This window comes from Fundulus heteroclitus, chromosome 1, assembly GCF_011125445.2.
Source record: "Fundulus heteroclitus isolate FHET01 chromosome 1, MU-UCD_Fhet_4.1, whole genome shotgun sequence".
NCBI classification, from domain to species: Eukaryota; Metazoa; Chordata; class Actinopteri; order Cyprinodontiformes; family Fundulidae; genus Fundulus; species Fundulus heteroclitus.
In genome coordinates, this window is record NC_046361.1 from 32,827,534 (window position 1) to 32,842,923 (window position 15,390).

The following is a 15,390-nucleotide window of genomic DNA, read 5'->3' on the forward strand; positions in this document are numbered from 1 at the left end:
TGATATAACGTAACTAAGTGTAGAGAGACGTGTGTCTTCTGTACCATGGTTGTCTGCTTGGACTGTCCTAAACAGACTCTCTGGGAGCCTCTTGTCGCCCAGAGCTTCGGACAGGGGGTTGTTTTCCTCCAAGATGACATAACCTGCACGATACACCCCAAGAAACATCACCTTCCTGCAGCTTTACTTAAAACACAATGGCAGACGGTACACGGTTTATTGCTCCAGCTGGGAGCGACAGGCAGATGGCAGCGTTCACAAATAAATCCACCATTAGGGCCTGCTCTAAAACAATGCCCTCTGCTGGCTATTATGGGGAACAGCAGAGGGTTTAGCTAATAAGACTGGATGTGGCACTCACTGGAGGGGTCCTTCGTACTGTGAACCGTCACTTTAGGGATTCCTGGACCTGAAGGAAAATAAAAGAATATGATGCAAAACTGACCAATAAATTAATAATTTACACTGCTTTGCAAAAGGATTGATACCACTTGGATTTTTTTTTTTTACATTTCATGTTACAGTTACAAATTTAATTGTATTTTATTGGTATTTTTTTTATGACAGACCAGTGCAAAGTTGTAGATAAACCTGAATAAAGTGTGCATTTTTACATTTAATGCTCTAAGTCAATAATTTGTAGAATGACGCTTTCGCTGTAATTACAGCTGCAAGTCTTTAGGGTTATGTCTCCGCTAGCTTTTTGAATATTGAGACCGAATCTTTTGCCCATTCTTCTTGATAAAACAGCTGCACCTCAGTCAGAATGGATGGAAAATGGGCTCTCTACAGGAATTAGGCCTTGGCTTTGGGCCATTCCTTATGCATGAATACGCTTTGATCTAAACCAGGGGTGTCCAAACTTAATTGTCAAGTCAAAAGCACTCAATGGTCCAAAAACACAATATAAAAAGTAACAAGCAAACAATTGCTGTGAATTTTCTTATACCTGGTCTGCAAGATATGACCATTTTAAATAAACAAAATCTAGACTTTGATCTGTATTCATAACCTGACTCTAGCCAGATAGGCGTAGCGAAATACATCTTTCTAGAGTCAGGTTACTGTATTCAGCCCTTTTTTAAAAAAAAAGAAGAAAAAAAAGAATTCCAGTCAGATTTGAATGCACCAAAGTCTGCCTTAAATGTCGTTGGATAGATGGGATCCTGCTTAGTATGAAATTATAGGGCATGTAAAATGTGTGGTTATTAAAAGACAAATGTTTTGTATTGGACCAAACGTTCAACTGAAAGATTTGAACTTGTCTGTAATTTAAAAATAAAAGGATTCCATCTGCACCAGCCTCCAGTGCTGGTTGGCAAAATCTTTCTTGAAATGGAGTCGAAGGGCTGCAAAAATCAGCACAGGGGCTGTTTGGACACACCTGATCTAAACCATTTCACTGTAGCTCTGGCTGTAGGTTTTAAGATGTTGTCCGGCTGCCTGGTGAACCGCCAGCCCAGTCTCAAGTCTTCTGTAATCCATAAAAGTTTATTTTTTTCAGGATTGCCCTCTTTTTAGCGACATTAGATTAGATTAGATTAGATTAGATTAGATTCAACTTTATTGTCATTACACAGGTACAGGTACAAGGCAACAAAATGCAGTTTAGGTGTAACCAGAAGTGCAATAGCAGCAAGTGCAGGATAAACAATGGTTCCGTAAGTACTGGACATGGGTTTTTACTGAATAAATATAGAGATGGATACTATTAAAAACACAATTTTACTGATAGATTTGTCCTATGAGTATAATATATAGATAACTAATTCACATTCATCCTCCCTTCAACTCTGATCAGCTTCCCTGTTCCTGCTAAAGAGAAGCATCCACACAGCATGATGCTGATGTCTTGGTAGGATCAAAGTGGCGCTATAGTCTTGAAATGTTTGGACAATGGACTGTTCAGACATCCCTGGGATGTTGTAAGTTCAGGACATTGTTTTATAACCCAACCCCGCTCTAAACATCTGTACGACTTTCTCTCTGACCTTTGTGCTGTGATCCTTGGTCTTCATGATGCTGTTTGTTCACTAATGTTCTCTAAAAAAATAACCTAAGCCTTCACAGAGTAGCTGCATTCATACTGAGATTAAATTACATTCAGTTGGGATCTATTTACTAATAGGCTAACCTCTGAAGGCAGCTGATTGAGCCGGATTTTATTTAGCGGTGTCAAAGTAAAAGGGGCTCAAGACAAATGCGTACCATATTTTTCAGGATTTCATTGATAATGACTTCTGTAAAACATTTTAATTTTCCTTGTACTTTATAAGTACCTTCTTTGTATTAATCTGTCACATAAAATCACAATAGATTACACTAAAGTTTGTGGATGTAACGGGTCAAAAGTGTGAAAATGTTCAAAGGGCATGGGTACTTTTTCAAGGCGCTGCACGTGTGTGATTTACCTAAACAATAGAGGATGAAGTGGGTTTGATTGGGGCTGAAAACAGCTTTGAAGAAGCCACATCCATCAATGAGGTCACATGAGATGCAATGACGCTGAAACACTCCATTCAGATCCGCACTTAAGGCAAAGTAAGCATAAAACAAACAACAAAATAAGATCACAGGCGACATTTAACGGGACAGTTAGGGCTCCAAGAGTCCATCTGCATCTTACATTGAGCCAATGCAAAACAAAATGAACATCTATAAAAGTTTAATACAGCATGTTTTCTCATAGCTCATTGTTGTTTAATATAGTTTTTTTATCCCCTTAGTATATGAAATTGTCATGTGAAAACAATTTTCTTTATATTCTTAAGTAATCTGATGGTATGAACTATTTAAATGTGGCAAAAAATAAAAATAAAACCAGAAGAAAACTGTAAGACGAGAAATATTTTTTCACAACACAGTGGTACCAAATCCTCAAAGAAATACAAGCAAACATAAACGTGTGTGTGACCGTTAGCAAGAAAATGTGTATACTTATTGTGGAAGCTGAGTTATTGCATACAACACCTAAAAACAAAATGGTGCCTGATTGCTCTATCTATCTATCTATCTATCTATCTATCTATCTATCTATCTATCTATCTATCTATCTATCTATCTATCTATCTATCTATCTATCTATCTATCTATCTATCTATCTATCTATCTATCTATCTATCTATCTATCTATCTATCTATCTATCTATCTATCTATCTATATATTGGGTTGACATACATATATGCATGTGTATATTGTTCTTTTTATCTTTTATTTCACTGCATCTAACCTTTATATATTTATTCTTGGTGTCTACACTGTGAGGATGTGAAACCGCATTCCCTGCTTGTGCACACGATCCTGGCCTGTAAAGCTGATTCTGATGTTTCAAATTGATAAAGTATTTGAATAACACTTTATCGTTTTTAAAGAAAGGAAGAAGAAAGTTCACAGTTTTTGTAATGTATGACCCTGGATGTCAGGTATGTTCATTTGGTGTAAAACTGAATCCGGCAGATTGAAAATACAGCTTGCACCCACATGTTTGATTGATTTTAAATAAAAGAAACCACAACTATTCACTCAGATGCGGCGTACCTGTACAGGTGTCTGCTCTCTCTTGATACCTCTGTGCTCAGAAAGTAGCTGATGAGGAGACACAGACGCAGCGAGTTATTTTACACGAAACAAATATCACATATTCTCACATAATCATATTCCTTCAGGACGAAGCTAATGTGATTTTCTCTTTTCATTCATCTAATCTGCATGGGTCAACATGATCTTTTAGGACTGAATCAAACTGAAACTTGTCGATCTAACTCATTTCACTCTGTAGTTTTTTCTCTAGAAGTTTTTTCTTTTCAATTAAATATAGACAGGCACTTTTAAAACAACATTACATAGGCCGCGCTGGTGGCGCAGCGGTTAGCGCAACCCATGTACGGAGGCCTTAGTCCTCGACGCGATTGGACTCTGACCCGCGGTACTTTGCCGCGTGTCTCTCCCCCTTTTCCACCCCCTTTCCTGTCAATCTACTGTGTTAAAAAGCGAGCCACTAGAGCTGCAAAAAAAAAAAAAACATTACATAAATTAAAGAGTTAATGGAAACATAATTCTAAATTTACAAGTTGTGATATTTGAGTCAGTCTAGTTGAATAGAAAAAACTGAGACTAATAAAACTGAAAATGAAACTGATTTAATTAAAACTGCCAAATTAAATATTAGTTAATCCAAAATGTAATTTAAAATCAGCTCAAACATGCTGGTTAAATGAAAACCAGCAGTAGTGAGATTCAGTTAATCCCAACAGATTATGTTGACCGTCCCTGTATGAAACGGCAGAATATCTTAATTATGAGAAGGAAATGTTTATGTTGGTTACTTTTTAAGCTTTAGTCAACAACACAAATAATTTAGTGAACCCTTGACTCAGTTTACAGACCCTTGGAAAAATATTCAAACCTTCCAAATTTGTAATTTTACAGCCGCACATCTCAGTGTGTTTTATCGAGATTTATTGAGCTAGACCAACGCAGAAAGATGCACAATAGTCAAAATGATACAAGGTTTTCAACAAATGAAACTTTGAAAAGTCAGGCTTTGCATTTGTATTCAGCTCCAAGACCAAGGCAAGGATGAGGCAGATCAGGGATAAAGTTTTAGAGAAGTTTAAACTTGGGTTGGGTTTTAAAAGAGAGCAATAATTAGAGAAGCAGCCAAGAGGCGCATGGATGGAGGAGCTGCAGAGATATACAACTCTGGTGGGAAATCTTGCAAGATCACAACTATTAGCCAGGAAATCCCCAAATCTGGCTTTTATACAAGCGTGGGAAGAACAAAGCCATTGTAAAAAGAAAGCTGTGAAAATCCCTGCCTGCCATTGGCCATAAACCTTTTTGAAACTGAGAGCTACTTCATTGGTGCTGTGTCATACGAAGCGCTACCAGTACTGACCTACAAGAGTCAGAGTTCACCTTAACTTTATGCAAAATAACCAAATTTTTCATGCTTTGTTATAGATACTGTCATTTCTAAATCTATATAAATGCAAGTATGAACAAACAGGAAGAGTAACGGAATAAAATAACGTTTTAGATGGAGCTCACTGGTGGATTGTGATTTTTTTTTAGAACAGGCTTGTGGGCGCCACATGTGGTCCTCGAGGGCTACATGGTGCCCATGGGCGCCATGCTGGTGCCCCTGATGGATACAGTGGATGCAGTTGAACATGTGGAAGAAGATGCTCCAGTCAGACGAGACGAACAATTTTACTTTAGCCTACATTCAAGAATTTTTATTGTCATGCTAGCTTGTATGTGCATGCTTGTGGTACGAAATTTGGACTCAGGACCCAGTTGAAGAAGCTTGATAGTAACACTGCACATCACCATAAAAGCAAAATTTAAACGATGAAACAGATGGGTGGCAGCATCATGCTCCTGGAGAAGCATCCCCACATCGGGAGCACATCTGGAGCACATCTCCACATGTGTATTTAGCTCCACATCTGGAGCTAATTACAGGGCCAAATCAGTTAAAGGTTGCAAAAGACATGGGGCTTGGTTTAGATTCAAGCCTGTTCATGTGTCAGAACGGCCTAGTCAAAGTCCAGCCTTAAATCCAATTGGTAATCTGTGGCAAGACTTAAATACTGATGTTCCAATCTAACTGAGATTGAGCTCAGAGAAGAATGAGAAAAAGTTTCAGTCTCTGCATGTAAATAAGTAAGGAAACTTTGTTTATATAGCACCTTTCACAGATAAACTTCCCAAAGTGCTTTGCAGAGTGCAGGTAAAACAAATAAAAATATAGGCTAAAGGAAAGTAACAGCCAACAAGAACAATAAATAGAAATTTTATTTAAAAGCTTGTCTGAGTAAAGGTGTTTTAAGCTGCTCTTTGAAGGAATCAACAGAGTCGGCCACATGGAGAGACAGATGCAGGGCATTTCACATGCTGGGGACTAGCGCCTGGAAGGACAGGTCACCCTGAAAAAGCCGTGCAAAGCTAGTTTACCGTACCCCCAAATACCTTTTTGCAACGAAAGGTGGAACTTATTTAGGAGGTCTAAAAGCAAATTAACACCATACTCTCTTGAAACCAAGCGTTGTTTTCCGTCCCTTTACAGTTATGCGCTACTTGGTATCGGTTTTTACACAGAAAATCCCACTTAAATACATTGTATGCTGTGGCGGCAACACAACAAAAGGCGGAAGAGTTGAAAAGGCGTGAATACTTTGGCAAGGCTCTGTAAAGATGAAATAAAAATCTGAGAATATTAAAGCAGCAAAACTTATAATTTTATATCACGGCTAAAACTTTTTAACCTGACTCTAGCCATATGGATTTCGCTGCGCCTAGCTCCACTCATATCCATCTAGGACTGGTGCATAATTGCCTTTATTGAAGGCTGGGCCTTATCAAAAATGCTTGCATATGATTGGATAAGCCACTTGTCTGTCATCTTTATCGACGTGCTATTTCCACCACTCACACCGAAGCTAACCCGTGACTCTGTGAGAGCGACACAGAAAAAAACAAAACTTTATTTTTTAAATGTGTTTGCGGCTCTAGTGGCACACGTTTTATTGACAGTGAGCTGACAGGAAGAGGGGGGAAGATAGGCGGCAAAGCGCCGCGGGTCGGAGTCGATCCCGGGCTGACCGCGTCGAGGACTAAAGGCCTCCTAACATGGTTCGCGCTAACCGCTAACCGCTCGGCCACAGGCGCGCCCCGGAAAACAAAACTTGCCAAATCCGGTTGGGAGAAGGGGGAAAACATTGTTTCCACCAACAAAGCCTTCAGAGGCGTTCTCTGATGTTCTTTTAATGAAACAATATTAGGTAGATTGGACAACACGGAAGAAATAGCAGCATCAATGCTAACGCTTGCTTCCTCGATGCGAGCCGCCAATGTTTTTTTTTTTTTTTTCACGGTCGCTTCTCCACTACGTCACATCTATGAAACTCCAGCCCTGCGTCCTGATTGGCTAGACAATAAAATTGGTTGGAGAAATCACTCTCTTTGGGAGATGTCCCAGATGGATGTGAGTGAAGCTAGGCGGAGCGACATCATTCTGGCTAGGGTCAGGTTAAAAACTTTCCCGCACGACTTTAATGTCAAACTTTCAGGTGTCCCAACTTCATCCTTCGTTCTGCCTATAAATTATTCCTGATCACAGCCTGTCAGGACTCGTTTACAGCCTCGCATCACTGCGTTTTTCCTTCAGAAGCCACGCAGTCATTCGGGCTTCCCACTTCAGAGCGAGAGCATGAAGAGGAATCGGTTGTTTAGAGGCAACAAGCAGTGGCAGCCTGAGAGCTGAGCTGCTGGCGAGAGCCGTCCGCATTAACGGTGGGCTTTTCTGGGCTCGGTCCGTGGGGGAAATATAGCCCCAGCAGGATAAAGGCAGGTTTAAGCAATAATCTGCTCATCTCACGTAATCCTTGAGTAATCCTTTGTCCTCCTTTCTGTCAGTGCTTTTACTACTCCAGTCTAAGTGAAAGAAGGTTCCTGTGGACTGTAGGTCCAGATCAATACTACATGTTCAGATGGCTTATTGAGTCATTTTTAACTACAAATCCAGTTGTATCAATCTCGAAAAACGCAGAGTTCAACTGCATCAGGATATTTCCACTCCAGCAGCTGAGACAATTAGATTCTAATCTCTATTTACAGCAAGATGCGACCATGTCAGTGGCTGTAACTTGTGCGCTCAGAGGAAGATTCTCCACACAGTGTGGCTCCCACGTACATTTTTCCAGCCTTCTCGTCCAAGGCGCAGAGCGAGGTGACGTCCCAGCTCCCCGATGTCAAGAAGCGAGGGGGGACAGAGGGGATGGCAGGCTGCATTACACAGACACACAGAGACGATAAGCAAAGCAGACACATTCCCATACACAAAGTAAAAATAGGTACAGCTGTACAGCAAGGTTCTGTCAGAGCCTGGCAGGAGGAAGTGTAGGTTCAAAATGAAAAATTCAATCAAACCCCCGGTGGCTGTGGAGACTTTACAAAAAAGTATCTTGTAAGATATTTTTATTATGGAGGCTGAGGAGAAGACCCTGGATGTGGGTCTTTGCAGAGAAAGCCATTTTTTGAGGAGAACCTCAATGCCCCCAAAACAATACAAAAGTATTTATTACTGGGTTTATTAAAAATTGAAAGAACATTATTTTCTTTTTTTACATTGAAATCATTAAGTTGTGGTCAATATAATGTGGAACTGCAATGCTTTGGTCCGAATCCCTCGTTTATTTACCTCCACGTCCCCCCCTGCTCTGAGGTGCGTCTGACAGCAACTCATTTTGGTGCCGTCTCTTTAAATTCAAAGAAGGCACTTCATTCCCCGCCCCCCTCCAGGTCACAGACCGCCCCACTCCACCCTGTTCGGCCATTTTTGGAATTGGGCGACGGTGTAATGAAAAAACGAGCATTTTCACGTATACACTTGTAGCTTCGGTATCCTTAAGCTTGGATTACAAAACCACTCACGAGAAATAAAAATGACAAAATTGTGAAATTGGTTAGCTGGAAGCCCATGAGCCTGTTTAGCAGGTCCACTGCAAATATTGTGACGTTATTGTTCACAAAACGCAACAGTAAACAGAGAAAACAGAACGGCTTGAAAAGTATGAGCCAAAAACAATATAAGGATATCTACACATCACCTGAAGAGACTAAATTAAAATTTTGTGCATTCCTGTAGACTCAAAGGGCACAAACAAATGTGTTTAAGGGCTAAAAAAGAGGATTTAAAAAAATGATATGTCCCCTTCAATTCCAAGTTACAGTGAACCCTCACTATATCGCGGTTCACCTTTCACGGTCTCGCTGCTTCACGGATTTGCGTTGATGCAAATTTGTGAAGCAGCAAATTTTCATTACAGTTCTCAAACATAATCGATGGTGACATGTCGGTTTATAAGAATCTTTTTGCCCAGAAGAAAAAAGAGCGACAACAACTACCGATAACTATGTTCTTCTCTCTCTCGAAAAAAAAACGCGGGCTTTAGAAGAAAAAAAACGCTAAAGAGTGGAGTCGGGATGCAGCGGCTCAGTCAGAAGAGCAGTGAAATACACGACTCGGGCCGCGGTGGGGCCCGAGTTGAATTGATGATTAAAATTATTATTTTGCATTACAGTAGTTACCAAAAAAAAATACGTTTATACAGTGCTTTTATTTGTTAAACAAATGGTTTTGCTCTTTGGTTTTAATGTATTATGGAGTGTTTCATTGTTTAATATTTGTAAAAAATAAATAAATAAAGGTTATTACTTCACGGATATCGCCTATCACGGGTTCTTTTTGGAACATAACTCCCACAAAAAACGAGGGTTCACCGTATTATAGCAAAAATCAATGAAATGTTGTTTTTGATTGAAATATTTCACATAAAAAGAAAATATTAGACAGGTTATTTAAATAAAAGGGGTTCTGTACGTTACAATGTGTTAAGATGAAGATTTTTAACTGGATAACTTCAGAAAGTTAATTAATGTGACATGAGAACTTTTACACTTTGGCCAACAATCTTCTGTACTTTCCCACAGTAAACAAAGCCTTCTTATCCAAATGCTCCTGTTGTGTTGTGCACTCCTTTATCATTGGTGTAAACTTATAATAAAGGAGTGCACAATGTAACAGGAGCATTTGGATTTTATTTTTCAGATTTTTTATTTATTGGTGTGCTACCAAGGCTAAATGTGTAGAGGAAAAAATCTTTTCCATACAGCTTGTGGCTTTCTGCATTATGGGATTTGCAGTTTTCTCACAAATCATGAAAAAATGAAAACCACTAGCACATTTATCAAAAATCTGATAAATGAATAAAAAATTTTACCCAATGGTCTTAATTACAGGGTTGAAAAAATCCAGGACAAAAACAGGGAAAGTTTTACACTTAGCCAGATTCAGAAGTGCTTCACAGCTATTTTCAGATAAAACTGACTTTATTCATCCTATATTTATAATAACACACAAATCTATGTATTTTGGTTCTCTTTTAGAAATTCAGCTTTTTATCTTTTGCGAAAATTCAACTGGGAAAAGAGATTTTGGTTAAAACAACTGGAAGGCTAACACTGAATTGCACTACAGGGATAAATAAAGTTTGATTTGATTTGACATTGTTTCCTTTTTTAAATAAATCTGCAGGCATCAGAAACATTAGAAATAAAGTAGATACTTTTACTGGGATTTAATCTGTTTTTGTATTTTAAGGAAGAAGACAAAAGTGCAACCCTAACTGCAATGATGATAAATAGGACCAACATTGTTGGAACGTTGAGATGCTGTCATCTGTAACCTCACAGTTTAATTTATCACAAAGCTCTGGTAAAGTCAGCACTTTAGTCAGAAAATGTGTGATAATAAATAAAGAGGCAAAAACTGACTAACCTGTACTGTCAGACCAGCAATGTGGTGAAACTCTCCACGAGCGCCTTGTTTTGCAGGGAGTACCGTATAAAATATTGAGCCATCGGACGTGAACAAAGGCACATCCTGTTGATAAGATGAGGAAACACAGCAGTGATAAATATGTAAAGAATATTATGAGAGGAAGAGTTTTGAATACATACCTGTCGCTGGTTCTGCATTATCTCCATGGTCATTTTGTGTTTCTGTGGATATCAAATGAAACAAAAACATTTTTGTCAACTATTTCTAATAATAAAAAAAAAGAAAGTAAAGAAAACATTTAAAGTTTCCAGCTAAACAGTTTTGTCACATAAATCAAACTCACTTTAGATACAGTTTGTTACTTATAAAACAAGCTTATGCATGCAATTTCTGATGACATCACATAAGGCATCCAATTAGAGGATTATAGATTATGTAAATTGGTGTTTTTCTTTCTAGTTGCATGTTTTAAAAAAAAACCTTATTGGAAGCTAATTATTTTTTATTCTATATAAAAGAATCAAATCACTTCAACTATATATTTGAACAATGCATGGATGTCAGGAAAAAACGGACACAATGAGGCTCCTTGAAGTGATTTCAGAAAGGGATGAAAGCAGAGATTAGATGGAGAGCATCAGGAATTTGTTATGAATCTGGATTAGCTCTGGATTTTGACTGTACCATCCAAACAAATGCATGTGCTCTGATTAAAACTGCTCTATTTCAGTTCTGGATGTTGTTGCAGCACTAAAGTGTGAATCTTAACCTCACTCTCAAGCTTTTTGCAGCATCTACATTTTTTTTTTCTTACAGCACTGCCTGTATTTAGCATATTCCTGACCAGCTTCCCCACAGCATAGTGCTGCCACCGCATGGCGTTGTTTGTGAAAACATATACCACCGGATAGTTTCTTTAAATGGATTTAAAAAAAAAAAGCATTATACATTATTTTATAATTATTGATCACTGTTATAGACAATTATACCTTGCTTTTATAAAACGGCACAAGTTTCCTTAATCGCAAAGAGGCAAAGTTCAGAGAATCACTGAAAATTCTCCTCATGCAGCAAATGACTTCAAATATTAATCCAGGCAGAACAAATCTGAGAGGTTTGGGAAATCAATCTCGACTCCCCAAACTGTGTAAATGAAGCAAAATTCCATTAAAGAGCTGTACTGCAGCAGAAAGCCCTCCAGACTACCAATGCAGAGCAAGCGACGGGCGCTCACCTCCGAGCAAGCCCCCGTGGTGGCCTCACACACGCAGAGGACCGACTGGTTCTGGGCACGATTCAGCCAGCGAACCGCCAGCCGGGTGCTGCTGATCCAGCTCACCATGGAGATGTAGTTTTCCCTGAAGAGGTGATGCAAAAAAAAAAAAAAAGATACGCGGAGGAAGAAAAAAAATGATAAGGAGAAGCAGTGACTGGGAGCGGTATCTGGACAGTGTAATCATCTCTGACAGGTGGTGTCTAAATTCATAGAGCTTCATTCTAAATTCACAGAGATGTACCTGGCCCTGAGGGAGTCGGGAGGCAGCATCTCAAGAGTGTGAGCTGGACCGTAAAGGTTCACTACAAACAGACTGACTGATGGGATGCTGGAACCAGCCTGTGAGCACATGTAAAAATAAAAAAAAATTGCATATAAATAATGCTTAGAGCATGCTCTGACAAAACGTTTTAGACTTGCTGCACTCTGCTAAGGATGATGAAGTGGGCCGGCTGATGAGCCAAATTCGATACAAGGCATTGGTCAAAAAAGCTAAAGTTATTTCTCACAGAGCAAAACAAAGGTGCTGCAGACACAAATACTTTAAGGAGTGGGAAACATGAATTTGCACATCAGGGAAGACTTTATGAAATAGTGAATAAAGTGGGAATCTTCAAGAATCTAACTAAAGGTCCAAAGGTATTATGAAATGAGATACAAGAACTCAAGAATGCATTAAAAAATTCCTATTTTGTTTTAAACGGATGCATCTCAGTACAGTTCATCTATTTCAGTAAATAAAATCCACAAAGTGAAACTCATACATTATACACATTGATAACACTGGGTTTTATTATCGAAATGGACCCTGTTTCTCACTCAAAGCTAGAAGTAAATTGGTTGCAGCAACATTCCTGCCACTTCTGGATTATGGAGATGTTTTATATATGAATGCTTCAACCAAATGTCTGAAATCTTTGAATACTGTTTATCATTGTGCTTTAAGGTTTATAACTGGTAGTAGACGTTTGACACATCATTGTGATTTGTATGCAAAAGCTGATTGGCCTCCGTTAAGTGTTCGGAGAAACAATCATTTGATGATCCTGATATATAAATCTCTACTTGGACTAACACCAACTTACTTAAGCTCTCTTTTGCATAGATCTAGTAGTTCACATGCTTTACGCTCAAATGACTTTATCCTTCTACATGTTCCTCGTGTTCGAACTGATAAAGGAAAGAAAGCATTCAGTGTGTGGGCTCCTGTAGCGTGGAATCAGCTCCAGTCTGAGCTCAAGATGTCGAAAACTATTTCATTGGACTTATTTTGAGCGGTTCTTAAAGATAGACAACAAGCTTGTGTGAAACAGTGTCACTGCTTTTAAATTGTTTTTATTGTTTTATATTTGTGCATATGTATTAATTGGTTTTATTTTTGTAACCAGGTTGTAGTGTTTTTGCAGATTTCTGCCCAGGTCCCCCTTGAAAATGAAACCCAGATCTCAACGGGGTTTACTTGGTTAAATAAAGGAAATAAAAAAAAAAACAAAAAAAAAAAAAAACACACACACAGATTGATACCTTTGAAGCTTTACATTCTGTAAATTTTTGATGATTATGGTTTGCAGCTTACAAACCAGCATATTAGTGGAAAGTTGAGTGGAAGGAAAAACGGCGGTCAAACAAGGTGCACTAGCATTACCCAAACCTTGAGAGCATGGCTGGTTTGAGCCGGTTCAGCATTTCAAAGGAGAGATAAAAAGCCAAGAGTCCAGATCGGAGCACCATCTTGTGAGCTCTTTTACAAGAAGGCTTTCTCTTACAGATCCACTACACAACTAGTTGCTGTCTTATCAGTTGTTTTTTTTTTTACTCTTCAGAGTTACCATGGGCCCCTTGTCTGCTCTGATTAATGCTCTCCTTTCCCAGCCTACCAATTTAGGTGTAAGGCTATTGTTTTTGTGGGGCTGAAGTTGAAATATTCTCTTATGAGAGTGGACTGTGACCTAACTCAGCCTTTAATTTCTTTAAACCTATATCTCTAAAGCCTGTCTGCGGTATCCCTTGTTTGTTCACTATTGGTCTCTAACAAACCTCTGAGATCTTCACAGAACAGCTGGAGTTATGCTGAGATTCAAATTAAACGCAAGTACACTATTATTATACGATGGATATCCAAGGGTATCAGAGGTTGAACATGAATGCATGCAAAGCTTTTTAGCGTTTTATCTGTAAAGATTTCTGAAATCAATCAACCATTTTCCTTCCACTTCAGAATTATCCACTGCTCAGTAGGTCTATCACATAAAATCCCGATAAAAGATGATACAGTCGGTGGCTTTAACGTGACAAAATTTGAAAAAAGTTCAAGCGATACGCAGACATTAGCAAGTAAAATAAGTTCTTCAGCTGGTACAGAGAGTAGTATTATCCTCATGCTGACATCAGCATTGTAATAAACGCACCGTTACAGCCTCAACACGTCCCCACAGGGGTGCTGGGGCGACTTATTTCAACACAGCCTTTACCTTCGGGTAGGGAAAAATCATATTGGATGGGTAGAGGCCTCCGAGGAACTGAGGGATTTCCATCACAGGTGTTGCAGAGTTATTGATGCGGAGATATGCAAGCCGGGCACCGTCCATTGACCACCAGTGGGCAGCATACGTCAGAAGCACCTCCTCTGCGTTTGAAGGCATACAAGGAATCAATCACTCTACTGATTTCTACTGTTCTCCAGATTTGCATTGTATTACATTGAAATGACTGTTGTCATTTCAGCTTTTAACTTTTTGTTCTCTCTCTTTTTTCTTCATAGTAGGTACACCTGGTCTGACGTTCTGTTAACTGTGACATTATCCAGAGAAGACTGATCATCCGCTACTACCATCTAATGTAGAACAGATTACTGGATCAATGTGTGCACTGCAAAAAGTGAACTAAAAGTAAGTAACATTTTCTAGAAATTAGTCTATTTTTCATTGATTTGAGCAGGTAAATAAGACTATTTGCCAATGGGATTAGTAGTTCTACCCCTATAATAAGGTATTTAGAAATTGATGAAATAAGATGATGGAGATGAATTGTTCCTACTTTAAGTGCAAAACTCTTATTCCATTGGCAAATAATCTTATTTACCTGCTCAAATCAAGAAAAAATGCACTCATTTCAAGAATAATTTACTTAATTTTAGTTCCGTTTTTGCAGTGTGCTTCTGTGCCTTTTTGTCTCTCTTGTTGTGTCTCTGCTCTGTCTTCTCTAACCCCCAGTCAGTCGAGGCAGAGGACCGTTCATACTGACCTCTGCTGGAGGTTTTTCCTTCTCGCTAATGGGTGGTTTTTCTTTCCACTGTCGCTTCATGCTTGCTCAGTATGAGGGATTGCTGCAAAGCCATGGACAATGCAGACGACTATCCCTGTGGCTCTATGCTTCTCCAGGAGTGAATGCTGCTTGTCAGGACTTTGATGCAATCAACTGGTTCCCTTATATAGGACATTTTTGACCAATCTGTATAATCTAATTGATTTGACTTTGTAAAGTGCCTCGAGATGACATGTTTCATGAATTGTCACTATATAAATAAAATTGAATTGAATTGAATTGAATTAAGTCTGCTTTTTCTGGCAATTGCTGCGATCGGCCTGCCTCCCTAAATGGTTCCCATCCTACCTTCATAAGTCCAGTCAGAGAGTCCGTTCACCACCTTCTGGTCCTCGTCGGTGGACGTGAGGCGCAGCGGGTTGCCCGCCACGCTGGGCTTGTAGTAGATATCGCCGTCGAACACGAAGGCCTGGCGCATTGTGCACAAACAGACTTTGTCAATTT

General features: G+C 39.1%; 1 protein-coding gene across 1 annotated transcript in view; it reads right to left on the reverse strand.

Annotated features, from left to right (window-relative positions):
• Positions 1-15,390, reverse strand: part of LOC105935295 (inactive dipeptidyl peptidase 10) — a 45,850-nt gene that overhangs the window by 5,516 nt on the left and 24,944 nt on the right. The window contains 11 exon segments of the mRNA XM_021323128.2: positions 45-143; positions 362-409; positions 2,412-2,530; positions 3,539-3,586; positions 7,698-7,789; positions 10,344-10,448; positions 10,526-10,567; positions 11,581-11,704; positions 11,864-11,961; positions 14,094-14,248; positions 15,235-15,355. Of these exon segments, the coding sequence (XP_021178803.2) occupies positions 45-143; positions 362-409; positions 2,412-2,530; positions 3,539-3,586; positions 7,698-7,789; positions 10,344-10,448; positions 10,526-10,567; positions 11,581-11,704; positions 11,864-11,961; positions 14,094-14,248; positions 15,235-15,355 (1,051 nt within the window).